The 27,005-nt window shown below is 36.1% G+C and overlaps 1 protein-coding gene across 1 annotated transcript in view; it reads left to right on the forward strand.

Moving 5' to 3' along the window:
- IPO11 (importin 11) overlaps positions 1 to 27,005 on the forward strand; it is a 214,859-nt gene that overhangs the window by 174,329 nt on the left and 13,525 nt on the right. The window contains exons 28-29 of the mRNA XM_082651230.1: positions 5,242 to 5,337; positions 12,535 to 12,619. Coding sequence (XP_082507356.1) covers positions 5,242 to 5,337; positions 12,535 to 12,619 — 181 coding nt within the window. The remainder of the gene's footprint in view (positions 1 to 5,241; positions 5,338 to 12,534; positions 12,620 to 27,005) is intronic.

A 27,005-nucleotide genomic window follows, 5' to 3' on the forward strand; every position in this document is an offset into this window, starting at 1 on the left:
TATCGAGGGACCATTGTATAGACTAGCATGGAGTTTGGCTGTCTCTTTCAGGGATACTAGGTTGCCGTGCCCTAGTTAATGTGAACTGCCACTTCGTGGTAAGCACTGATTTTGGAGAATTAAAAGTTGAGTGAGATTTAAAATTACATGGTTTTCTCTGGCTACCTTTACTTCTCCCACATTATACCAGACACCAGATTTGAATGGATATACACAAGAAGACTACTATTAGGAGATGATACACTGAGAATTCTAATAAAGTATTACTCGTAACTCCAGTATGTAATACATATAAAAGAAAAAAACTGAGCTTTTTTCATAAAGAAACAAAAACAATATAATACCTAGTTCCTGGCTTGTTGTATTTAAAGAAATAATGTATATAAGATTATCAAAGTACAATGACTTTTCTCCTTCCCTTTGTTCCTCCAAACCTATTGCTATTTCATTCCTGGTTTCCAGCTCTCTTTTGATTGTTTCCATTTTAGATGTCTAATTACATTTTAAAGCATGTAATTCAGAAAGATTGTATATTACAAAAAACAAGATTTATTCTTAATTTATAAAGTACAGGGTTGAGAGTATTGTGTGGATAAAAAGGGAAACAAATGCTTAATATTCAAAAAGAGTCATAAAGAATACTGTCTATAAAAATTTTATTTTGAAGACTTCTTCTTAAATGTAACATTTACACATTTTTGTAATACTTTAAAAAGGAGGAAAAGAATTTGTAACTTCTTAATGCTTGTTTTCTTTAAACATCTGTATGCAAGGAAAGTACAAGCCTCTTTTAGGTTTTTGTTACCTGTATTATTTTGGGGTACTTTTCCCAAACTGCTTAATGAGTGGTAGTTGAGTTGCATCCTTCTGAGTGCTTTTTGAAATTGAATACTCTGAAGATAATTTTTGTTTAACTTCTCCTTTTATTGATCCCAAAATGTGGCATAGAATCTCCTTTTCCACTCTTTTTCTTCAGTCCGTCTCCTTTTCTAGAGTCAACTCTTTTCATTCAAAGCCAGATTACATACCTTTCTACTCTGTGCCATAGGCATTTTCCCCTTTTCTGAACTTGAAGTCCAAGCCTCACCCGCTCTGGCACTTACTAAGTACCCCAGGGTAAGCATGGTTTCCCCCGTCTACTGGAATTAATCCCCCCTTTTCCCCCGCTTTCCCCCAGGCTAGATCTCTGCCTCTTGTGTCCTTTTCTATGCAGTATGGGTGACATTTCAGTGAAAAAAATGACTGACTGAGGTTGCCTCACCTCCCTTCTTCACCCCTACAAGATAGTCATGTAAGCCTCTCACTTGGTAGAGCTAGAAATTCAGCTGGAGGCAGGGGAGGGAAGGAGTGTGAATCACAGTGATCACATGACTGACTTCTCCTCCAAGCCTGAATAAGCATGGGCCAGGACAATAGTCTTTCTTCCTGACTAGCATGTGCAGGTAGAGCCGAGGTTGGACCTATATCTTCTGGCCTGTGTCCAGTCTGCTTCTGTGAGTATCCTTATCTCTTCTTTAGTTTGATTTTAACACTCTTTTTTGTCAATCATTCACTAATACTGTCTTTTGGCTTTCTGTAAACCTCAGGCTCCTGAACCTATTAGATTTCTCTCAGAATTTTTCAAGCTTCATTCTGGTTCTAGCAGTGTCATCTAAATAATCCGATCATTTATGAGAAAGGGGTGAAGTTACTGCCTTTGGCAAGAATTGTGCAGTCAAAAGTTTACCTTATCCATGCTGCAGTTTATCACAATCTGTTCTGAGCCTTCAAGGCTCATTCTGTAAATGTTCATCTCTGAATTGAGGCCCAGTGCTGTAGCACTGTATCATTTTCTAATTATGGCAAAGATATAACTTCTTACCATCTCCTCAGAAACATGTGTGACCATGCTGGTAGCCCCAGCATTGATCAATATGGTAATTTGAAGTAAAACATGTAAACAAATGAGCTGGTTGTCAAATTATACCTTTTTTAAGTCTCTCTCTCCCCTACACTGCCTTATAATTAACATTCACACACATAGTAGAACATGGTCACACGTGGGTTGTCAGATACCTGTTAGGAAAATTCATAATCATTTTGAGAAAATACACAGTACTCAAAAATTCCATTGATTTCTTGGGAAATTTCTAGCCCTAGAAGGTGTGGGGTTGATCTTGGAGGTGATCTGAGCAGAGAAGGCAGCTGCCTGAGTGGATTGTCCCTAAATAATATTGACATAAAGGCCTGGTAAAGAGCCTTGGAAGCTATAGAATACAGGGCTTTTGTCTTTTTCAGCTAATTGAAATCAGTTGTTGATAGCTATCCAGAATGCTGCTCTGTTAGAAAGGAATGTCAGGCCCTGCCTGCCTTAGCTTGCTATGATGGATTAGTGGTGAATTAACTCTGCAGTGGGAAGGGAAAATGGCTGTATTCCTTGCCATGTATCTGCCATCCCCGAGTCCAATCTTCACTTTACAGACAAGAAGACCAACACCTAGAGAAATGACAGAGAGTGGCTGAACTTTTAGTGCACAATCTTGGTTTCTAATGCTTTTTAAAAATCATTTACTTTAATATGACTTTTAAAAATTTGACATATAGGTAATTTACAGTGTTTCAGCTAAACAGCAAAGTGATTCAGTTATATATATATATATATACACACATATATATATTCTTTTTCAGATTCTTTTCCATTATAGGTTATTACAAGATATTGAATGTAGTTCCCTGTGCTGTACAGTAGGTCCTTGTTGTTTATCTATTTTATATATAGTCATGTGTATCTGTTAATTCCAAATCCCTAATTTATCCTTACCCCCCTTTCCCCTTTGGTACCCATAAGTTTGTTTTCTATGTCTGTGAGTCTATTTCTGTTCTGTAAATAAGTTCCTTTGTATCATTTTTTTAGATTCCACATATTAAGTGATATCATGTAATATTTGTCTTTCTCTGTTTACCCTACTTCACATAGTATGACAGTCTCTGGGTCCATCCATGTTGCTGCAAGTAGCATTATTTCATCCTTTTTTATGGCTAAGTAATATTCCATTGTATATATATGTACCACATCTTCTTTATCCATTCATCTGCAGATGAACGTTTAGGTTGTTTCTGTGTCTTGGCTATTGTGAATAATGTTGCTCCGAACATTAGGGTTCACATATGTTTTTGGATTAGAGTTTTCATCTTTTCTGGATATATGCCCAGGAGTGGGAATCCTGGGTCATATGGTAACTCTGTTTTTAGTTTTTTAAGGAACCTCCATACTGCTCTCCATAATGGTTGTACCAACTTACATTCCCACCAACAGTGTAGGAGGGTTCCCCTCCAGCATTTATTGTTTGTAGCTTTTTTGATGATGGCCATTCTGACTGATGTGAGGTGATACCTCCTTGTAGTTTTGATTTGTATTTCTCTAATAATGATGATGTCGAGCAGCTTTTTATGTGCCTGTTGGCTCCAATACCTTTTTCTAAGGTGTTTCTCGCTAAACCAGATAAGGCAGATTGTATGTGTGTTTCTTTCTTGAGAGATTTTAAAAATTCTTATGCGAAGGATATATAATGATATCAAAAATATATACTCTTGCAATAGGTTGTTACATACATATTAAAATGCAACGGAATGATAACAACTATTGGTTATTTTGCCCATCTGGTGATTTAGTTCTCTAAAACCTGATCACACTTGAAAGTACAGACAGAAGGTTTTGACTTTACAAAGGTGAGAACATGACCCAAACTGTGTTGACTTTGGGAACTACTTTTAGTGAACATTTTAAAACTTAATTATGCATGTTAATGCAGTATGAGAAACACAGTATGTCCCTTGCAGGAATGATGCTATTAGTTCCCTGGAGATGAGTTATAATTTATTCAGTTATTTTTAGCTAATTTTGTGTGCCAGTAAATGGTCATATACTTCTACTTTTTAAAAGTTAGGCTTATTAAGGTATAGTTCACATACAGTAAAACCTCTTTTAAGCATACAGTTGTGGCAAATGTACACAGTGTATAACACTTCCACACTCAAGATACAGAACATAACCATCACCCCCAAAAGTTCCCTTGTGTCCCTTTGCCTGGCAACCACTGATTAAATAATTTTGCCTTTCCAGAAAGTCACATAAATGGAGTCATACGGTATATAGCGTTTCAAATCTTTTATTTTTCTCAGTGTAATGTTTTTGGGATTTATTCAAGTTGTTGCAGGTATCTGTAGTTTGTTCCCTTTTATTGCTGATTATTCCATTGGATAAATGTCCCACAGTTTATCCATTTGTTAGTTGGTAGACATTAGGATCTTTGCAGTTTCGGATTATGAGTAAAAGTACCATAAATATTTACATACAGATCTGCGAATACTTGTTTTGGTCTTGGGTAAATACCCAGGAATGGGATTGCTTAGTTGTGTGGAGTGTTAACTTATAAACTGCCAATGTGTTTTCCAAAATGGATGTGTCATTTTTTATTCTTACTGGCAACGTATGAGAGGTCCTGTTGTTTTTCACCCTTGCCAGCACTTGGTATTGTCAGTCTTCTTAATTTTACTTATTAAAATCTCATTACAGGGAATTCCCTGGCAGTCCAGTGGTTAGGACTCGGCACTTTCACTGCAAGGACCCGGGTTCAATCCCTGGTCGGGGAACCAAGATCCCGAGCAAGCCGAATGGTGCGGCCAAAAGAAAAAAAAATTTCGTTACAGTTTTAATTTGCATTTCTCTGATGACGAATGATATTGAGCATTTTTTCAAGTGCTCATATGCCATCTGTATTATCTTCTTTGGTGAAGTATCTGTTCAAATTTTTGTCCATTTTTAAATTGAGTTATTTGTCATCTGAGTTTTCAGCGCCAAGTTCTTCATCAGATTTATGTTTTACAGATATTTTTTCCCAGTCTATCGCTTGTCTTTTTCCTCAGGAGTAGAGACTTTGGATATTCAAAATTTTGTACCTTTATTCTTTTAGTTATGACATTAACACAAGACTATTATAATAAATTAAAGAATATTAAAGCATCTCTTTCCCATCTGATCTACCCACCTAAGTATTTAAGCATACTGGTAATCTACTGAAAGAAAATTTTACTGTAATATGCAAAGTACAATTTCTGCTTTAAGAAATATATTTTGAAAGTTTCTTTTGTACTTTCAGACTAAAATTTCTCTTCATGTTCAAGAGGATAATTGAGGGGAAAAAAAAGAATTACCTGTTGAAATACTTCATTTTAACCTATTTTGCTCTTCTTTTATTCTAGTGTTATCCAAGATAAATTCTGTGGGATTATAAACATCTCAGTGGAGGGCCTACATGATGTCATGACAGAAGATCCTGAAACGGGAACTTATAAAGAGTAGGTGGATCATTTAATTAATTGCACTTGGACTTGGAGAGTAATTAATTATATCCTGCATTATTTTTGTTTACTGTAACCATATAAGTTGCCATGGTATGGCAACTTTTAAATTTTGTCTTTATAAAAGAAAAATATTTTTGTTACTTATAATATTGTTGGATCTTGAGATAAGCTTAGTTTTGTTATAGTGAAATTCTCAATTGGACTTCTTTGGTCTAATCATCATTTTATGATTTGACATTAGGTTTTTAAAAAAAATTCCAAGTGTATTTTAACATATAAATTCCTCTTTTAAGATATCTTGAATAGTATGTTCTTTTTTTCCGCTAACAATGTTCCCCTGCCCTTCAGGTGAGTTATGGAGAAAGGGGAATGGATTAGCATCTTATATTTGTATTTGACTGGTTGAAGCATCACTGGCACCTTTAAGATATTAGAGGGTCATATGGTACTTGACTAGTTCCAAAAGAGTGTAGTTAAAATTACAGTTGATTATTGAACAACGTGGGGGTTAGGAACACCAACCCTCTGCACACCAACCCTCTAAACTCCACGTATAACTTTACAGTTGACCCTCTCTGTATCTGCGATTCCACATCTATGGATTCAACCAACCACAGATTGTGTAGTACTGTAATATGTGTAGCACTGTAATACGAATTTATTGAAAAAATCTACACATGTTCAAATCTGTGTTGCTCAAGGGTCAACTGTGTATTCTTCGGGAGATTAGTTAAAATTATGTTATCAGGAATGCTGATAATCTCACATTTATATAACTATTAATGTGAAAAAAATTTTTTATCACTATATCCTGTTATTTATAATAGGAGAATTATCATATCTTTCTTAATATTGCTATTAATTTAAAGCATGTTTCATATAATGATAAGCAAGGCTTCATGAGATTCCATACTGCTTGACTTCTCAATAATGTACTTAGCCCATTTTCCTTGCTTTTTATAAAACCATCTATAGCAAATGGGAAAGATTGCCATTTGAATCATACTTTGTTGAAAAATATGGAAAGTAGATATGTGTAGTTGAATCTTATTAAACATGTATAAACAAAATGTTTCTGGCGTGTAACTTAGCTTTCAGGAACATAGGAGTTCAGATGAAGTGGAAACCTCAGACTTTTGTGATTACAAACCCAAAATAACAAACCATTTTATGTGTGTAGGCAGTTTTTAAAAAGTTAATGTAGGGGGCTTCCCTGGTGGTGCAGTGGTTGAGAGTCCACCTGCCGATGCAGGGGACACGGGTTCGTGCCCCGGTCCGGGAAGATCCCACATGCCGTGGAGCGGCTAGGCCTATGAGCCATGGCCGCTGAGCCTGCGCGATGGGAGCCTGTGCTCCACAACGGGAGAGGCCACAACAGTGAGAGGCCCGCGTACCGCAAAATAAAAAAAAAAAAAAAGTTAATGTACGGAATATGGCACATGACTATAAATATTGTGTTTACATATATAATAGGTGACAAAGTTTACAACTTTGTGAAATATTTAGGATATATTCAAATGTTCCCTGTCTTCTTTGGAGTATATAATTTAGTTAGGGGGAGGGCGTGTATAATAATAGCACCATGAAAACACTAGTAATGTGTAAAGACAATGATATATGTTTTGAACAAAGCACACAAAACAGTAGTATTCCAGATTGTGCTTTAATAGAATGTCAGAGAAAGAAAAGGCATAGTGTGTTAACTGGAAGCGCTGAGAGTCAGGAAGTTGTTAGAAATAAAGTTTAGAAATTATCTAGTGTAGTTTCATTATTTAAAAGATAGGTTACAGAAGCTCAGAAAAGTGCAGTGACACAGCAAATTAGTGGAAGAGTCAAGACTAGAACCAAGGTCTTTTGGCTCTATATGCCACACTCAGCCATGAGGGAAGTTTTGGTTTGTAAAAGGAAAATGTTGGATGTAAGCACAACAAACTGACTGGGAGACCATTATCTGGTCTCCCAGATCTGGGAGGTGCATATATCTGTTTGAATTAGTGTTTTTCTTCAGATAAATACCCAAAAGTAGAATTGCTGATTTATGTAGTAGTCCTGATTTTTGGAGGAGCCTCCATACTATTTTCCATAGTAGCTGCAGCAATTTACATTTCTACCAGTAATGCACAAGGGTTCCCTTTTCTCCATAATTCTTGCCAGCATTTGCTATTTCTTGACTTTTTGAGGATAGCCATTCTAACAGGTGTGAGGTGATATCTCATTGTGTTTTTGATTTCCATCTCCCTAATGATTGGTGATGTTGAGACCTTTCATATGTCTGTTGGCCCTCTGTATGTCTTATTTGGAAAAATGTCTGTGCAGATTCTCTGCCTGTTTTTTAATCAGATTGTTTGATTTTTTTGGTATTGAATTGAATTGGATTTTTATATATTTTGGATATTAGCCCCTTATCAAATACATGATTTACAAATATTTTCTCTCATTCAGTAAGTTGCCTTTTCATTTTTTTGAATGATTTCCTTTTGGTTTAATGTAGTCCCACTTGTTTGTTTCTGTTGCCTTTGCTTTTGGAGCAGATCCAAAAAATCATCACCGAGACCAATGTCAAGGAGCTAACCACTTAGTTTTCTTCTAGGAGTTTTATTGTTTCAGGTCTTATGTTCAAGTCTTTGGTTCCTTTTGAGTTAATTTTTGTGTATGGTGTATGGTCTAGTTTCATCTTTTTGCGTGAGTTTCTTTATATGTTTGTATTTTAGTTAGTAGAGTTCTTATTTTATTAAACCAGGAAAATATATTAATGACACCTGTAATTTGCTTTCTGCTTGTCTTTGGTTAGAGTGGCTTCCCTTTTTTTCCTTAAATTATGCATTGTTTTTAGGCACAAAGGGAGATGAGATTGACAACCTATTGCCAAAATTTGGGAAGTAATAAGGAAGAAAGGATTTAGCCAGCATTTCAGGAAGCTTAGAGGCACTAAAATTTATTTGAAAAAGACTCATAAATTGTGTTTTTTATAGTTAGAGAGTATAAAACATATCAGCCATCAAGGATATAGCTTTTTTTAAACAAAAATAAAATTTAGGCTTATATAAGCATTTTTCTTCCTTCACTTGATGCATTAACCCACCAGATAGCTCTTCAAAATGGAATAGAGGATATCAGAAGAAGCCTTGGTTCCTTGACTCTAAATTATCCCCTGTATATTATCCTAACTTATGTTGGTCTCAGTGACCTCCTTGGCGTCTCTCTGTCTCCAATTTTACCCTTTTGATCCATTCTGCTCCATGTCTTAAAATTAAAAGCCCAGTTTCTTATAAAGTTGATGGGGCAGTATTCTTTGCTGATCCTCAGTTTACATTATTAGCCTTGTCTCTTCCTCCCTAGATTCTACCTTCTTCCCCAAATGTGCCACTTTTATATACATGGCTTGACTCAACATTTCTTCTTCTTGGTATGTCACACCCTTAGCTTTGCCCTTCTTCGCAAATACCTACCTCTAAGATTCCTTTCCATGCTCTCAGGAAGAAGTCATCGCATCCTTCTCTGTTCCCTTGTGGCACTTTGTCATACTGCTAATATACAACCTTTAGTTAGTTGCTTGTTTTCAGTCTAGAGGATTTGAGGCAGTGAATAAGAAAAGCTCATGCTCATTATGACTGAAAACTATTAACACAGGATTGAAGGAATTTAAACAAGGTTGAATGGCGAAACATGTGGCATCTAGATGTAAAACAGCCCTGATCTTGCTAACTACCAGGGCAAAGAGATACATTAGGAATTACCTCGTTCCTATTTTCATGTAGAGGGAAGTAGGTGTATCAAGAGAGGGAGACTGTTTCTTGGCCTGAGCCCAGAAATGAATTTTTGATAAGATATTTATTTAAAGGACTGTAAAAGGATTTTCAGCTGCAAGTAAGAGAAACCCTGAGTCAGCTGTCTTTAACAGTAAAAAAATTTGTTATCCCTTACAACAAAACAACTGCAGGTAAGAGGCTCTAGGATTAGCTACTTGTGACCTCACAATATCTTTAAAGACCAGGTTCTTTCTACTCCATCCCCTCAACACATTAACTTCATATGCAGGCTACTTTCTCTAATCGTCAGAAAGTACTTCTAGGCATTACAGTTCATGACAATGCCAGTGCCAACCAAGTAATCTTTTTTTTCCTTATGTCTTTTTAACATCATAGGACACTTTTCTAGAAGGCATTTCATCAGACTTCCCTTCATGTCTAATTGGCTAGAATTTCTTAAACACGCTCCTGTTGAAAGCAGTCATTAACTAAAGGAATAGGATTGCCATGATTGCTTACTGAGCCACTGGCACCTGGGGCTCAGATCACCTTTTTCTGAAGCATATGGTGACATGGAAGAGGAGGGTAACCGACAAGTTCAGGGCTCTATTAGGAAGGAGGGCGATTATGTAGGCAACCTAAGTGTCCACTGCAGAGACCAATGGAATAATGTCAGTTCTAGTTTTATTATAACCTTAAGAAATGGGTTTGGGGCTTCCCTGGTGGCGCAGTGGTTGAGAGTCCGCCTGCCGATGCAGGGGACACGGTTTCATGCCCCGGTTCCGGGAAGATCCCACATGCCATGGAGTGGCTGAGCCCGTGAGCCATGGCTGCTGAGCCTGCGTGTCCGGAGCCTGTGCTCCGCAACGGGAGAGGCCACAACAGTGAGAGGCCCGCGTACCGCAAAAAAAAAAAAAAAAAAAAAGAAGTGGGTTTGTATAGATTAAATGAAAGGTGTACCTTTAAACCAGAAATAATTTAAAAGATTTCATGTTGCATGCTAACACTGTTGGTTGTGTTTGGCTGGTTGGAGTTTCTTGTTGGGAAAGATTCCGAGTTAGCAGACTAGAGTGCCTGGATGTATTCAGTGGATGAGAGTAGGATGTGAGGGGTGGCTGCCTATGCTCACATGTTAATTGTCCCTATTTTAAACTGTTGTTATTATTATTTTATTACTATTGCTACATTCACAGCGCACACATTTTAGTTTACTAGAATTCTATTCTCACCATGCTTTTTATGTAAAACATGATTCCCTATCTTTAATCTTTGTAAACAAAATGAGATTTGACATCTATTTATATATGTACGTATGTCTGTATGTATGTATTTATTTATGGATTTTGTCGGGTCTTAGTTGCAGCACGGGAGTGCTTCATTGCGGCACGTGGGCTCCTCTCTCGTTGTGGTGCCTGGGCTCCAGAGCACACAGCTCAGTAGTTGTGGTGCACCGGCTCTCTAGTTGTGGCACACGGGCACTCGGGCTTCGTTGGATCTTACTACCCCGACCAGGGATCGAACCCACGTCCCCTGCCTTGGAAGGCAGGTTCTTAACCATTGGACCACCAGGGAAGTCCCCAAGATTTGACTTTTAATTGGAGATTTTCTTGCAGTAGAGAATTTCAGCTTTGGGCTTTTCAGTTCAATCTTTTTTGTTGTTTTTCTCCACTTTCTTCCTTTCAGAGACCCAAATGAATGCAATTCGCAGAATTGCAAAGTAAAAATATCCTGCTCTTTGGGGAAAAAGTGTGTATATTTATATCCAGAATATACTTTATTATTAGTGTGATAAATCTTTTAACTTAGGGAAGGAAGAACAGAGAGTTTTTTACTATACAAGTAAGTTGACAGATTTTGGGATGTAGTGAAGGGATTTGATGCAGTACAAAGCATACTTCCATGGAGATCCAGATCTATTGCAGTTAAAATTCAAGTCTGCAGCAGACTTAAAATAGCTTAAGTGAAGGAACTCCATCTTACTTCAGTTCTAAAATGCAAACTGGGATCTAGACTTTTTCTAAACATTTTACTTTATTAAATTAAATACCTTTTGGGTTGAGATAATAATGTCATAATTTTCCAACTTTGTGCCAGAGTTCCTTGGCCAACTAGTTGTGCTGTATCATTTTATAGTTGACCTTGAACAACTCGGGGATTGGGGTACCCACCCTCTTTGAATTTGAAAACCCAAGCATGCCTTATAGTTGGCCATCATACCCACAGTTCCTCTGGTTCCACGTCCTTGGATTCAACCAACAAGGGATCATGTAGTACTGTAGTATTTACTGTAGAAAAAAATCTGCGTATAACTGGACCCCTGCAGTTCAAAGCCATGTTGTTGAAGAGTCAACTTGTATATCATGGTGAACGAAAGCATTGCAGTTCCAAGAGGTTAAAGCCATGAAGTGGGTTAGCGATTGAACTCTTGCTGTTTTTCAGGGCTTCTGATTTCCAGTTTAAGGTTCTTACTGTTTGATCCCACCAGGTGTACTGACTCATCAGAGACAGTTGTTCCAAAAATTATTTTTTTAATGGTGGGGGATTAAGGATAAAAGGACATTCATGTCCCCTGGAGGAGTGAGCCTGATCAGGTTTCTGGTGTCAGCACTTGTCTTTAACCCTGAATCAAAAGTTATTTACACGGCTGAGTTAGGAAGTGTCCTTCTCCTATACTTGCCACAAAACATAAGAGAAACCAAGCTTTCTTTGCCACAGTTTATTGGTTAAGAACCTATGACTCTGATAAATTACTGAATTCTATTCTAAATTAGGAACAGTGACATTTGATTCATTAGACAATATTCATATCTTGTCTCCCTGCAACCAATGTTGACTGAATAGGAAGCTGTATTTCTATTATCTCTGCTAATGGTGAAGAGCAGTAGTGCAGATAATCAAAATAAAATGATTTATAACTGCCCTGCTGGTACAAGTGCTATCAGGGACAGGTTCCTCATAGCATAGTAATGTAATTTGGAGCACAAAGTAGATTGCTACATAATTAATAATTAATGTTTTAATGATGTTACTGTTTAAATTACTGTTACTGTTATGAAACATAAATAATTAGACATGAAGATTAGTAGAAAAGAAGTATTAATTTTAAGTGTAAGTATTTTTTTTAGTATCATTTTTTAGAAAGATATAAAAGGTACCCCTTGCTTTGTCAAGTGATTTATGGTTCAAAAGTTGCCTATAAATAAATTTCTTACAATTTATTACCTAAATACTGAAGCAGAATGCTCTAAATGTTTTTTGGTGTGACCCTTTTAAAAGTGAGATATCTTTTCATAATTAAACTTTTTAATTATACATCTAATTTATCTAGCTATTCCTCACATATTGGTACATAGAAGCATTATTGTTCTCAGTATTTTGAGGTTTGTTTTTAGTATATTATAGACTTTTTTATTTATTTAAAACATTTTTTTAAAAACTGCAGCTGTATGTTAATGTCTCATCTTGAAGAACCGAAAGTAACAGAAGATGAAGAGCCACCCACAGAACAGGATAAGAGGAAAAAGATGGTGAGTTACAAAAGTAGCTTCTAAAATCCGGGAAAACCATATATTGTCATTATATTCTGGAGGTTTCAAAATATGTGGTGGTCCATTCTTCCTTCCTTCCTTCCGTCCATCCATCCATCCATTCGCCTGACCCTGTTGCAGAATTAATGTAACATAACTGAGTTTTGAAATTTGGGGTATACTCCTAAAACAGATAAATTGCATTCATAGTACAGGAAGTTGAGTTTAACTTTTGATCTGAAATAATTGTTTCTTGTCTTAGCAGAGGGTTTACTCCTTTACTTACAGGAACCATGTGACCCTCAAACCTTATTTAAATTGTAATGCTAATTCTTCTGTTTTGAGATTTATTGAAATTTCTTTATTCCCTATTTCATGGATCTTATAATGATTTTTTTCTGAAATACATTACAAGCCTTTATAAGAATGCCTTTAAATTAACTGCTAAATTGTTTTGAAAACCATAGCTCTCTCTACAGGAGTCTGATAAGAAAAAGGAACCAAAAATAGGAAACATCTAAAATATCTTATCTCTAAAATTATTTATAATCATAAATTTTTAAATACTTTGACACGTGAATATAAAATAGTTACATAAATAAACTTTTTCTCCTTTTTTTCTTGGAATCTGCTCTAGTCTCCTGACCTCACCAGTTATTAACGTCATTGTACTTTCTGTCCTCATTCGCAATTGAGAACAACAACACTCTCTACCTCAAAAATAGAATAAATAAATTAATACATAAAATGGTCATGAGATAGATAATGCTGAACACCTAATAATTACTTTGTAAGTGTTGGCTATCATTAGTCTACTCATGATATTCACTTCTTGAATTATCCCACATTAATCCTCAAGGGCTTCATCCTAGGTGTACAGCTAATACTGCATGGCTCTGACAGCCTTCTTTTAAACTGTGTTTGAGTTTAATCCATTTTACTTTGTTTTTATGCTAGATGTCATTTCCCTAGCACTAGTGTAGAGGAAAGGACAATATCCAAGAGTTCATAAAACCTGAATTCTAGTCCTGTTTGTGTTGTTAATTATGACCCTGAGGACGTCACCTTGTCTCTTGAGAATCATTTCCTCATCTGAGAAATGAGGGGGAAATTGGATTAGCAAATTCCAGGGCCTATGAGTTAAAAAATTATTTGTTTTTTCTTTAAAGCTCTTAATACCATTCCTTTCTTTCCCCACTATCTGTGTCCTAGTGAAGTTTTCAATTGTGAATATATCTCTGGAAATATTTCTCCCATGAAATGAGACTGCTAAGCAGTATCCTAAATACATGCAAAATGTATTTTCTTCACTTAGAATAATGATAATCTTTTGGTAGAACATAACAATTTGTCTTTTCCCCTCTACTTTTTAAGCCTTGAATATATCATTGGTGTTATAGAAAAATACGATAACATTTTTCTTAATAATGTTCTGAACTTATAAATGAATAATAGGTATTCTGCTTCCTTTCAGATCAGCTTTTTGTACACTTAGTAACACGGTTAGTCTGGTAGATCTGCCCTTTGCAAATTGATCTACCCAGGTCTATTCTTCATTACATATAGAATCCTTAGTAACATCATAGAGTAGTAATTTTAATTCTAACTTTATTTTGAAGGTAAGTGCAGTACTATCTCAGAGAGCAGTGTAAGAACATAGTTTTCGAAATAACCCTTAAAGTTCTTTGATTTAGTTTTATTTGAGCACTCATTATTTTATCATTATTCTATTTTAGGTAGTATTGATTTATAGAACAACTTTTATTTTTTAAAGTGGCTGATTTTATTTGAAATTAGTTGTCACAGTAGCTATTTGATGTAGATTTATATTGTCATCTCTATTAAGATTTCCAGTGCCTTAGCCATAAGGCTTTTAGTCTTATGCTGATAAATACCACAGTGTTTATGATTAATGCTGAGATTATGTATCTTAGCCTTGAATAAATATAATTGTGAATACAGTGCTAATTTTTCAGTAACTTTTCAGTAACAAACAAGATTAGTTTCACTGTATCTTCAGGATTACAAGAATGAATTATGTACTTTCTTTCTGTAATTATATCATCATTCTTGTACTGTGATGTCTTTAACATTAGAAATTATTTGAGAATTATCTAAATGTGTCTTGGTTGTAGTTTCAAAGGGAAGTGTTTGCTGGTAGATGATTATGAATTATTATTCAAAAGAAAAACCAATCTAGCATCAACGAGTTTTTTCATTTTAAAATGAAATTTTTTATTTACTTGGAAGAAAAAGTGTAGCTGCTTGATTCCAGGATTACATAGTTGAAAGTCTGATTTACTGACTGTCATTGTTGTCTTAAAGTAGTCCCTAAAATGTGGCGTATTCATTTCAGTAGCTGCTTTGGTAGAGTGAAGCAGCAATGATTATAATTTAGAAAGGTGGATGATTAGTATTATATCAAATGTGCCAAATGATTTTCCATAAGTTTATGAGAATTCTCTGTATTTCATCTTAAATAAGGATGAAATTTCTGTTCAGGAAAGCTATTAAGCGGTCCAGACTTTTGATTGTGTGCTTTTTTATCCAGCTCTTCTCTGTTCTGTTTGGGGGGAACTAATTCTGAGAAGATTGAACGTGGCTTAAGCATTACACTTCATTTCTAAGTTTCCTCTCAGTCCAGTATATTCCAGTAGTAGAATGGTAATTTCATGACCTCTTCTATAAAGAACTTAGCTAATACCTTAACATTTTAAGTTCCTTATAATTTCTTTTTTTGTGAAATGCGACATACTAGGCATTTATAGGTTGAAACGTCTCAAATTTAAGTTTTTGAGCATATTAATGCTTTCTGGCAATGTTTTGATACCTGCTAAGAAAGCGTTATTAATGAAACATTTGATATAATAAGTAAAGCTGTGTTGATCATGCTTTCCTGTTAAAGTTTAAGCCCTAGAAATATTTTGATAATCTGTTTCTGTAAATAATAATCTAGTTTTATACATACTTAAGAGATGCTTTAATTGATAATGGGGTATAAATAAGTTGAACATTATTAAAACTACACTAGCTTCTCACTCACTTGTGCTAGTAGAAGCAGTAGCACAAATAAAGGTCTATCTAAACATCATTCATATGGTCTTCTGCTTTTGCTGTAGCACAGCTAAGCAAATTGATGATATGTTAGGTTGGGTTGCATTTTATTTGATAAATTCATGACCAGATCCTAAGTCTTGTGGCAAATATAATAAAGCCTAAGCATGCCTTGCATTTTGCCTTCGAGTGAGTATTGTGTCCTGTGCTACTATTGCCAAATACAGCGCTGGGTCAGGGAGGGACAAGTGCTGCATTGTGGGAGTGGAACTTGTCTGAAAACCATACCCTTCAGGTACCTGATATTTCTCTTTCTGAGAGCAGATAGATGGCCTCTTCCTCCACTTCTGCCTCTGTTTCCCTCCCTCTTCTCCTTCTCCCTTCAGCTTCCTTCCTTCTCATCAACTCTCCCTGAAAACTTATTTGCATAACTATGAAATACAGCAGTTTTCCTCAGACTTTTACTTACATTTGGAATATAGAATACATTGTTGGAGGGAAAGTTACCTTATTATCAGTTGCAAATATTCCACAATGTTGTTTTGTAAATTTTTAGTTCAAATATAATGTCAGCAGCATGCACTATAGTGGTTGTTTGGGATGGGACATTGTAAACTCCCCCTGAACAGGTTTTTCTTTTTTTTTTTTTAGGTTGTTACATAATATTTATTTATTTAAAAAATATCTTTATTGGAGTATAATTGCTTTACAATGGTGTCTTATTTTCTGCTTTATAACAAAGTGAATCAGCTATACATATACATATATCCCCATATCTCCTCCCTCTTGTGTCTCCCTCCCACCCTCCCTATTCCACCCCTCGGTCACAAAGGACCGAGCTGATCTCCCTGTGCTATGTGGCTGCTTCCCACTAGCTATCTGTTTTACATTTGGTAGTATATATAAGTCCATGCCACTCTCTCACTTCGTCCCAGCTTACCCTTCCCCCTCCCCGTGTCCTCAAGTCCATTCTCTACGTCTGTGTCTTTATTCCTGTCCTGCCCCTAGGCCTGAACAGTTTTGATCACTGAGAACCAGTAAGATTATTCTTTTGCCTGTTCCCATTTACCTCTAAAAAACTCAGCAGAACTAGTAGAAAGACAAAACTGTATTTGTCACTAATAAGGTACTGTCTTCTTCTTAATTCAATATCAGTATTTTGAAATGCATGTTAAAAAGACATTTTTATTTTACAAATAATATGAGATTAATCCATTATCTTATTATTGGTGGTTTCTGAACTGCCTTTTGAGAATCCTTACCCTATAACATTGAGTAATCAAGGTAAATTATACAATTGTTGAAAATACTCTTTAGTATTCAACTTGCATGAAATGTCACTCTGGTTATGAATTTAGAGCTTTTCGCTTTTCCTCAACTCGCCCAGTTCTGTTACATTTTTCCCCTCTATTTCTCATGCTAAATCTTGAACTTATCCTAATTTGGAACTGATCTCATCCAAAATCCTGAACTCTGACATTTCTCTCTCATCACAACCTCTTCTTCTTCCTCACTAACTATTCCTTTTCTCCTGGTAAATCTGTTTTGTACCTTTATCTGGAGCCCCATAATTTGTCCTTGTTTTCATAATCACTTTCCCAGCTTTTAACCTAGATTTCCTTGTTTTTCTGCTGTTTTAAACTTTGGACAAACCATATCCTTTGCCTCCCTGCTTTAGACCTACTACATTTCTGGGCCTGGGAATCAAGCATACATATTTCTTTAAAGGGGCACATATTATTTTGATGTACAACCAGGGTTGAGAACCACTGCAATAAGAATTTAACTCCTTGTTAATCTTTACAGACCTCTGTAATATGACTCCAGCCAACCTTTTGAGGCTTGTCTTCCTTTTTCCCCATGCTGTCTGCTAAACCAAATAACTTATCTCCGTTCATATCTATGTTTTCTTGTCTCTGTTATGGAGTTCATACTAGTCCTTCCATCTGGAGTAGCCCCTTTATCCTCCTTCTCTCCACTCAGCTTACTCTTTTGCCATTTTTCTCATGAGGTACTCTCTCTTCTCACTGATCACCTTTCCTACCCATACCCAGTTACAGAAATGATCTTGCCCTCTGCTAGACTTACATAGCAACTTTTCTGTATGTTTTGACTGCCTTTACCACCTGCATTTTAAAAAAGATATTGGAGATCAGAATACGAAAGATAATGATCCCTGAGAAACAAAAAACAAACACTGTGAGCCCGCTGATTGCCACATATTACTGCCTTCAGTTTCCAGGGAGTGGCCTAGGGAGCCCAGTGGTCTCTCTGATTTGAGGAGAGGAAGCTGGAAATCTGAAGACACCAGAGTGGCTCAGGTTACCAGAGAAGAGGAAGCTGCTCACATAGAATTTTGGGGATCTTCACTGGGTCCCCTCTCAGTCTTCACCTGAGTACTGATTAGCACATACAAGTGCAGAAGTTACCCAAGTCCAGAGAAAGAACCTCCAGAATGGATTGTTACGAGAACAATACTCAGAGCTGACACAGAGCAGGGAGTAGTGCCTCATGTCAGAGTGGAAATCTCAGAATTCACAGAGTATTAGGTAGAGGACTCAGAATTGTATTACCTCAGCAGTGGAGCAAAATTAGCCCTAGATTAGGTATTGTTCTGTTCCTGCCAAACAAAGCTTAAAAGCAAAATCCGACCTACCTAAGGAGGCAAAGGACCTGTACTCCGAAAACTATAAGACCCTGGTGAAAAAAATAAAAAATGACACAAACAAATGGAAAGATTTACTGTGTTCCTGGACTGGAAGAATCTATATTGTCAAAATGACTATACTACCCAAGACAATCTGCAGATTCATTGCAATTTCTATCAAATTACCAATTGCATTTTTCACAGAGTAGAAAAAAATGTTTTTTAATTTGTATGGAAACACAAAAGACCCTTAATAGCTAAAGTAATCTTTTTTTTTAAATTAATTAATTAATTAATTTTTGGCTGTGTTGGGTCTTCATTTCTGTGCACGGGCTTTCTCTAGTTGTGGCAAGTGGGGGCCACTCTTCGCAGTGCGTGGGCCTCACAGTCGCGGCCTCTCTTGCTGCGGAGCACAGGCTCCAGACGCACAGGCTCAGTAGTTGTGGCTCACGGGCCCAGTTGCTCCGCGGCATGTGGGATCCTCCCAGACACGGCTCGAACCCGTGTCCCCTGCATTGGCAGGCAGATTCTCAACCACTGCGCCACCAGGGAAGCCCCTAAAGCAATCTTGAGAAAGAAGAACACAGCTGAGGGAGTCAGGCTCCCTGACTTCAGACTATACTACAAAGCTACAGTAATCAAAACAGTATATCATTGCCACAAAAACAGAAATATAGATCAATGGAACAGGATAGAAAGCCCAGAGATAAACCCACACACCTATGGTCAATTAATCTATGACAAAGGAGACAAGAATATACAATGGAGAAAGACAAGTCTCTTCATTAAGTGGTGCTGGGAAAACTGGACAGCTACATGTAAAAGAATGAAATTGGGGCTTCCCTCGTGGCACAGTGGTTAAGAATCCACCTGCCAGTTCAGGGGACACAGGTTCGAGCCCTGGTCCGGGAAGATCCCACATGCTGCGGAGCAACTAAGTCCGTGAGCCACAACTACTGAGCCCATGTGCCACAACTACTGAAGCCCACGCACCTAGAGCCTGTGCTCTGCAACAAGAGAAGCCACCGCACTGCGACGAAGAGTAGCCCCCACTCACCACAACTAGAGAAAGCCTGTATGCAGCAACGAAGACCCAGTGCAGCCAAAAATTAATAAATAAAATTAATAAATTTTAAAAAAAGAATGAAATTAGAACAATCTCCAACACCACACACAAAAATAAACTCAAAATGGATCAAAGACCTAAATGTAAGACTGGATACTATAAAACTCCCAGAGGAAAACATAGGCAGAACACTCTGACATAAAACACAGCAATATCTTTTTGGATCCACCTCCTAGCGTAATGGAAAAAGACACATTATATAGAGAGGGAAAGAGATAAGGCCAGTGGCAAACTTGTCATTGGAAACAGTGCAGGCAAGGCAGTAGCAGAGCAGCATTTTTAAAGTATTGAAAGAAAAAAATCGTTTCTCTTATTTTCACATTACTAAAATAATCTTTTGATACAACTTTTTACTACTGAAAATAAAAATTGTTTTATTTAATCCCTGCTTAATTTGTGAAGTTTTCAAATTTTATTTTGATAACAATGAAAGATGTCCCGTTTTCTCATTTTTCTTTATTCAACAGGAATATGAAATATTTACAGGCTGTTTATGTAACCTATAATAGTATCATAGATGGCCCCTGAAAATCTATTATACTAATTGTCAGATTTTTCTCATTTATCATACTACTGGATATTCTTTATGCTACTGCTTGATTGAAACTATAGAAGTATAGGCTTGAATGCTTTTTAATCATTAACATAGAAGTACTCACATTTGTTACTTTATGGCCTGCCATCTGATTCTTCTTTTTCCCTTCAGAATTGCTGAGATGTTTTCATTTTTTTCTTCAGTCTTTGATACATAGTAATCTATAAAGTCTGTAGATAGATAATAGGAAAAAGCCATTCAGAAGCTGGTTTGTTAACAAGAAAATCAGATCTAAATTGTTCATTATGAATGTTTTTATTGATATCTAATTTTAAAAAGCATTATAAATAGGTAAAATTTGTCTTTGTTCCTCTGCCTCCTAGAAAGCTTTAAAACTCAATTCTTAAACTTTAATATTAAAGAACAGTTTGAAAAATAGTGACTATAAATGATTGCTTCTGATTTTGCAAGTAAAGCAGTTGTACTGGTTAAATTTTTATATTACTTGCTTGCTGTCACTTATTTTTGGTTGTCACTTAACATATTTTCACCATTCTGATTCTCTTAAGGCCCAATTTATTAAAATTGTGTGTAAATCCTTCCAGTTCACCATTCTCTTAAAAGTAGTTCTCTGTTGACTCTTAGTCAGGTACCAAATAATTCTACCTGCTGCAGTTACACAACTGCTTCTCTTGACCTCCACACAGTGGCAATAGAGTAGCATCTTCAAAATGAGCTATTTTTCTTTTGTATTCATTCCATATGCATTTTTGAATGCTCACCATGTACAAAGCATTGATCTTTATAATCAGTATTTTCTCTGATAGCATGTTTATCTACCCACAGAACCTATTTTCTTGTGTATGTTGGTAAATAATACATACATATTCTTTAAAAATATTCAATGCCATTAGCTTATTACAAAGCCAGTTTCTTAAAATGGGAGGATCTACTTGTTTTTATCTATGCTTTGCTTAGATTCTACCTATAAGTTTGACTGCTATACTGCTGTTAATATATCCTTATCTTCATTTCTAGGTGATGCTAAAATGTAAAAAAGGTTATCCTAGGTATATTTTTTATATACCTAAGGCCAGCTATATAAAAAATACTAAATATTTCAAAGTTGGATTGAACAAAACTTTCTGTACCAAGTGAGACTTCAAAATCAATGTTAAACTTACCCGTATCTTGAAATATGCTATTGCAGTGGTTAATTCAGCTCTTACAAACCGTGGAATTGCAAGTAACATTAAACCATCCAAGAGGATAGGAAGTAATGAATAATCCAACTGAGATGTAATAAAGGCACAAATTGATAACCGGGCATCCTCCTGAGATAGCAGTTTTTCCCTGTGATGGAGCTAAAATGTTAATCAAAAAATAGTCTGAGATCAAGAGGTTAAGATCTTTCACAGTAGCTACATCATAGTAATCAAAAGACACTAGAAAAGAAAATTCTATTGAAAATGCTCTTGGAACTAAATAAAGTGATGGCTTCTAAGTTTTTGCTTTTAGTTGAGATCTCAGATTAATTCCCTGCTGACATCAGTATTGTTCTTGAGTATTAAAAAAATAGGCAGCCTCTCATTATTCATTATTTACTTGAATTGTTACTGAAAACTTTAATCAGGAAGAGTTCAGTAATTTGCCACTGTTCACTTGGAAACTTTGGCAATGTGGTATTGATTCAATAAATAAAGTCTTCATATTTTTAGACGAAGAATATGACCTGGTTTGGGAGAACTTAGGTAACATTACAGTGAACTTTAGACTGTCTTCTTGATGGGTTTTCCTACTCTATTCCTGCTTTCCTCTTCTGCTTCTTTCTTTTTCTCAATAAATTATCAGTATGCTAACTGTGTTTTTATAAGGAGTCTATCTTTTGAGGAAAGGGAAATTTAAGAAGCCTTTTCAAAGAATTGTTCTACGTAAGGAAGTTCCTATTTGGAAGACTTTTTTTAAATTATAAAAGTAACCTATACTAATTTAAAAAATCACAAAATCGTTGTATGATGTGGAATACCCTTTCGCCAAGGCAACCTTTACTAACATTATATGTATCTTTCCAAACATTTAGTTTACATATATAAACATCTGTATGTAGTTCACAAATTAGAAACACTATACATTCTATTTTGCTGCTTGATTCCTCTTAAATGTAGTAAATGCATGAGCATATTTCCTGTACATAAATTTAGATTTGCATTATTTCTTCTAATAGCTGCACACAATGACATTCCATTGAATGGATCTCCATCCCATGCATCTCTTGTGTAGCAGTTCTCAAAGTGTAGCCCACAGATAACAAGGGGTTCCCCAAACCCTTTCAACAGTATTATTGTTTCATAATAATAATAATAATGATTTCATAATAATACTAAGATATTATTTCCCTTTTCATTGTGTGAACATTTGTACTGGTGGTGCTAAAACAATGTTTTGTACCCAGTGGTGGGTATAACTGCTGGCACTTCAGCATTAATAAGGTCAGTGACAGCAAACTATACTAGCAGTCATCATATTCTCCACTACCATACACTTAGTTTTTTGTTTTTTAAAGCTCCAGTTTCATTTAAGAATGTCTTTGATGACATAGTACAAATTATTAATTTTCATATATCTCCACTCTTGAGTGCTCATCTTTTAAATATTTTCTGTGTCAAAATGGGAATATTCTCTGACAGTGGTTGGTCTTGAGGAAAGGTACCTTTGTGATTGAGTTGGGAGCTGAATTAAACCTTTTTCATGAACACTACTTGAATGTGGAAGTGGAAGAGCAGCTGAAAGATAAATATGATCATTCAGACTTGAGCATTTGGCATGCATTTTCTCGAAAGTAAGCACGTCACTTCAAGGAAAACAACTAACAATTTAAATTTATGTGCCCAGTGGTGGTACATGAGTTGTCCTGTACCCTGGAAAATATGATTGTTAGAAAGTGGTAATTTGTTGTTTAATGTACTTTCTCTAATTATGAGTGAGGCTGAGCCTTTTTCAGATGCTTGTAGCTCATTTATATCCCTTTGTTTGATGAATGACTTATATTTTTCTATTAGAAATTTTATTTGTTTTTTTTTGCTTTTAAATAAGAGTTTTCTGACAGATTATGTTTCCCAAGAATGGTCATAATAATATCTCCCATTCCATATGCCATTCTTAAAATGTGACTTTGACATTCTTCCCCATTAAGATGTTAGGCCTGTATTTCCTTTTGTTGAAACTGGTCAGGCTTGCTGGTGCTTTATGACTTCTGAGTCTAGATCATTAGATATAGCTTCCACCTTGTTCCCTAGGGACACTTATTTTTGGAAGCCAGTTGCCATGCTGTAAGGAAACCCAAGCATCCACAAGGAGAACATAGGTCTTATTTTCCCCAGCAGAAATCCCAGAGAACAACCAGCATTAACTGCTAGACACATGAGTGAGTGACTCTTCAGGTAGTTCCAACTCCAAGACGGCTTCACTGACTCCATTAACATTAAAAAATAGTTGTTATTTTATGCCACCTAGTTTGGACTAGTTTGTTAGGCGACAGTCAGTAAACCTGAACAAGCTGTTTATAGATTAAAGAAATCAGCCCTTAATTCTCATCTTTGTTTCTATCTATCTATCTATCTATCTATCTGTCTGTCTATATATCTATCTAAAACTAGGAACAAAGTTAGGTTTATTAGCTTGTTACTACAAGGGAGAATGTACACATTGGGAGCTGGAGTTTAGTTACAGAATGGTCTTGTCAAGGATTGGTTAGAATTTGTAAGCCAGTCAATTTGCTGGGTCAGTCATTGGTCTTACCTTTAACACGAGTTCAGTGCAGTTACCATTGGATCAGTTGTCAGTTTTCTTGTCTTGGAATACGTGGATCTAAATGAGCTGTGGTAAAATAGTATGGGTTTAGATTGCTTGTCTTGCATGTCATGGTTTAGGATAGTTTTTCTGTTTTGTGAGTCCTGGGTACAGTTTTGCAAATTGTCTCTGCTTCAGTTCTCAGATTCCCCCTCACAACTATCCGTGAGGCTTTTTTTTCTTTTCACTTCATTTGACCCTCTTTCTGAAAGATGAAGTGCTATCTTCTGAGGACATGATCAATCCAGATCTGCACTCCTCTTTGAGAGATCATCACTGTATATTGAGTTTTCCGTGGTAGTTGTTTTCATCTCTTTAATTTGACAGCATTTTTTTGGCTTTTGACTTTGTTTTCGAACTCTTCTTTTGTTGTGTATGGTTTTATGGAGTGATTGGAATGGCTACCCCACTCTTAAGAAATCATTTCTTGTGTTTTTATGGGCTTACTTCATTTAAATCTTTAACTGGAAATTTTTTGATAAAGGAGTGAAGTAGAGCATCAGCTTTTTTTGTATATGTATATGTATATAAATATATAAATACATACATGCACATACATACACATATGGCTTGTGTCACAAAATTAATCAGTAGCCTGTCTTGTCTTTGCTGTTTTGAAATGCCACCTTTATCAATCAGATTCTCCGTTGCCAGATTAACATGGATTTATTTCAGAACTCCAAATGGTAGTCTGTAACCCTGCCTATTTTAATTACTGTAGCCTAACAATGTGTTTTAATACTCATAATGATGTTTCTAAGGATATTTTACTTGAAAATTCACCATAATATAACTTTTAAGGTAAACTGAACACTTATTAAATAATTGTTAATTACCTTGGTCTGAAGTGGGAAAGAGTTATGCTGGAAAACAGCAAAAACTGCATTGTTTGAAAGTCAGAGGCGTAAGACTGGCTATTTTGATGCTAAGAATTGCAGATTTATTTTCTTTTTAGAATATTCCTTAGATCAGTCTAATACATACATACATACATACTCCAGCTAGATCTTTTGAGCAGTGCATTGAAAGCAATTGCTTCTTTGTTGTCTCACCCTAACTGTGTGATGTGAATAAAGACATAGCTTATACCAAAAGCTAGGGTGTGCTACCATGATTCAGAGTCAAATGAAGAAAATATGAGAAAGAACATGTCCATTTATATTAATTTAAAACAATTAAAATGATTTAATTCTCCTGTATAAAGTGATATGTTCACAAATAAAATATCACTTCTGATGAAAGAGGATTTGTTAACTAAAGAATTTACAAATTAAATGATACGGATTTCATTTTATCCTAGCCACTCTAATTCATTTTTACATAAACCCTAGCAAAGTGAAATGATTTAAAACAGCTTTGCACAATTTTGTACTTATTTATGTGAAGATCATATTAATAAGTCATTGGATTTTTCAGGAACTGTCACCTTGAAATAAATTACTTTAAAATAAAAACAGATATAAAAGAGGAAAGATTTTGTTCTAGAAACTATCCAGGTGTTAGTTATAACTTTCTTTTAACTTAAACGAGAATTAATTTCTTCCCCACACTTTCTTACTGAGCTGGAAGAAATGAAGAAACTGATGACTTTCTTAACCCTAGTCAAAATGGCTTTATGTCATTGTGTGAATTAAGTAGGTTTACATTTACTTTTCCGTACAAACAGTAGATCCTTGTTTAATAGTGGTTCTCAACTGAGTGTAATTTTGCCCCCCCCCCCACCCAGGGGACTTACAGCATTGAAAGACATTTTTTATTGTCACAAGGCCAGAGAAGTGCTACTGGCATTTAGTGGGTAGGAGCCAAGGATGCTGCTAAACATCCTGCAATACTCAGGACAAGTAATTCTTTGTTTTATTTCACTGAACTGTGGGTAGTGGCAGGAATGTCACTCAGACATTTATTTAGCTGCCTACTGTGTGTCAAAAAAAAGGCGGGTTGTAGAGGGCCTGGTATACCATATGATAAGTGTGGTAGGCAGAATAATCTCTTTCATCTTCAGGCATATCCGTGTCCTAGTTAGTCCCTGGAGCCTGTGAATATGTTGTATCATCTATGACTATGTTTTGTTACACAGCAAAGTGGAATTAGGGTTGCTAATCAGCTGATCATAAGGGAGATTATCCAGGTGGGCCAAACGTAATCACAAGAGTCCTTAAAAGTGAAGAGGGAGGGCTTCCCTGGTGGCTCAGTGGTTGAGAGTCCGCCTGCCGATGCAGGGGACGCGGGTTCGTGCCCTGGTCCGGGAAGATCCCACATGCCGCGGAGCGGCTGGGCCCGTGAGCCATGGCTGCTGAGCCTGCGCGTCTGGAGCCTGTGCTCCATAATGGGAGAGGCCACAACAGTGAGAGGCCCTTGTACCGCAAAAAAAAAAAAAAAAGTGAAGAGGGAGGCAGAAGGGAGAGGGTCAGAATGATGCAGTGTCAGAAAGACTCAACCTGCTATTGCTTTGAAGATGGAGGAAGAAGCCTTCTAGATCTGGAAGAGCCAAGAAAACAGATTCTCCCCTGAAGCCTTCAGAAAGGGAGGCAGCCCTGCTGACACACCTTGATTTTAGCCCGGTGAGACTGTTCTGGCCTTCTAATATACAGAACCAGAAGGTAATAAATTTGTGGTTGATACAGCAGCCATAGAAAGCTAGGAATTTGGGTTTTATTTGGTAGGAATAGGGAGCCATTAAAGAGTTGTCATCAGAGGAGTGACCTGGTCAGATTGTGTTGTAGAAGATTGTTGTACAACCATATTCTACCACGAATTTGCTTATTCATCTGTTATGACTGCATAAATGACAGTGGACCATGAAACTTCAGATACCATTTAAATTTTGTGAATTAGGGTATAAACCCTGAATTACAGAAATATGTCCACATTTTCATTGTTACATTTCACATTTCATGGGTAGAAGGCCTTGCTTATTAATAACTGTTTCTTCTCTTTCCTTTGAACTAAAGTTATCTGTATAGATATTTGTCTCATAATTCCTTAGCATACTTTACATATGAATTTTATAGATGTTCACTTTTTTTCTTTAAGAAAATGGCCATTATGTAATGTGACTGATTGTCAAACTATAGGCTCTCTTCTTTGTTTCCTTTGTTCATTTGCATAAGCTCTAGAACTATTAACCATATAGCCTCTCCATTAGCTCTTACCTTTTATCATTCCTGACAGGCTG

The sequence above is a fragment of the Grampus griseus genome (genome assembly GCF_964374135.1).
Source record: "Grampus griseus genome assembly, chromosome: 3".
In the NCBI taxonomy this organism is placed as follows: domain Eukaryota; kingdom Metazoa; phylum Chordata; class Mammalia; order Artiodactyla; family Delphinidae; genus Grampus; species Grampus griseus.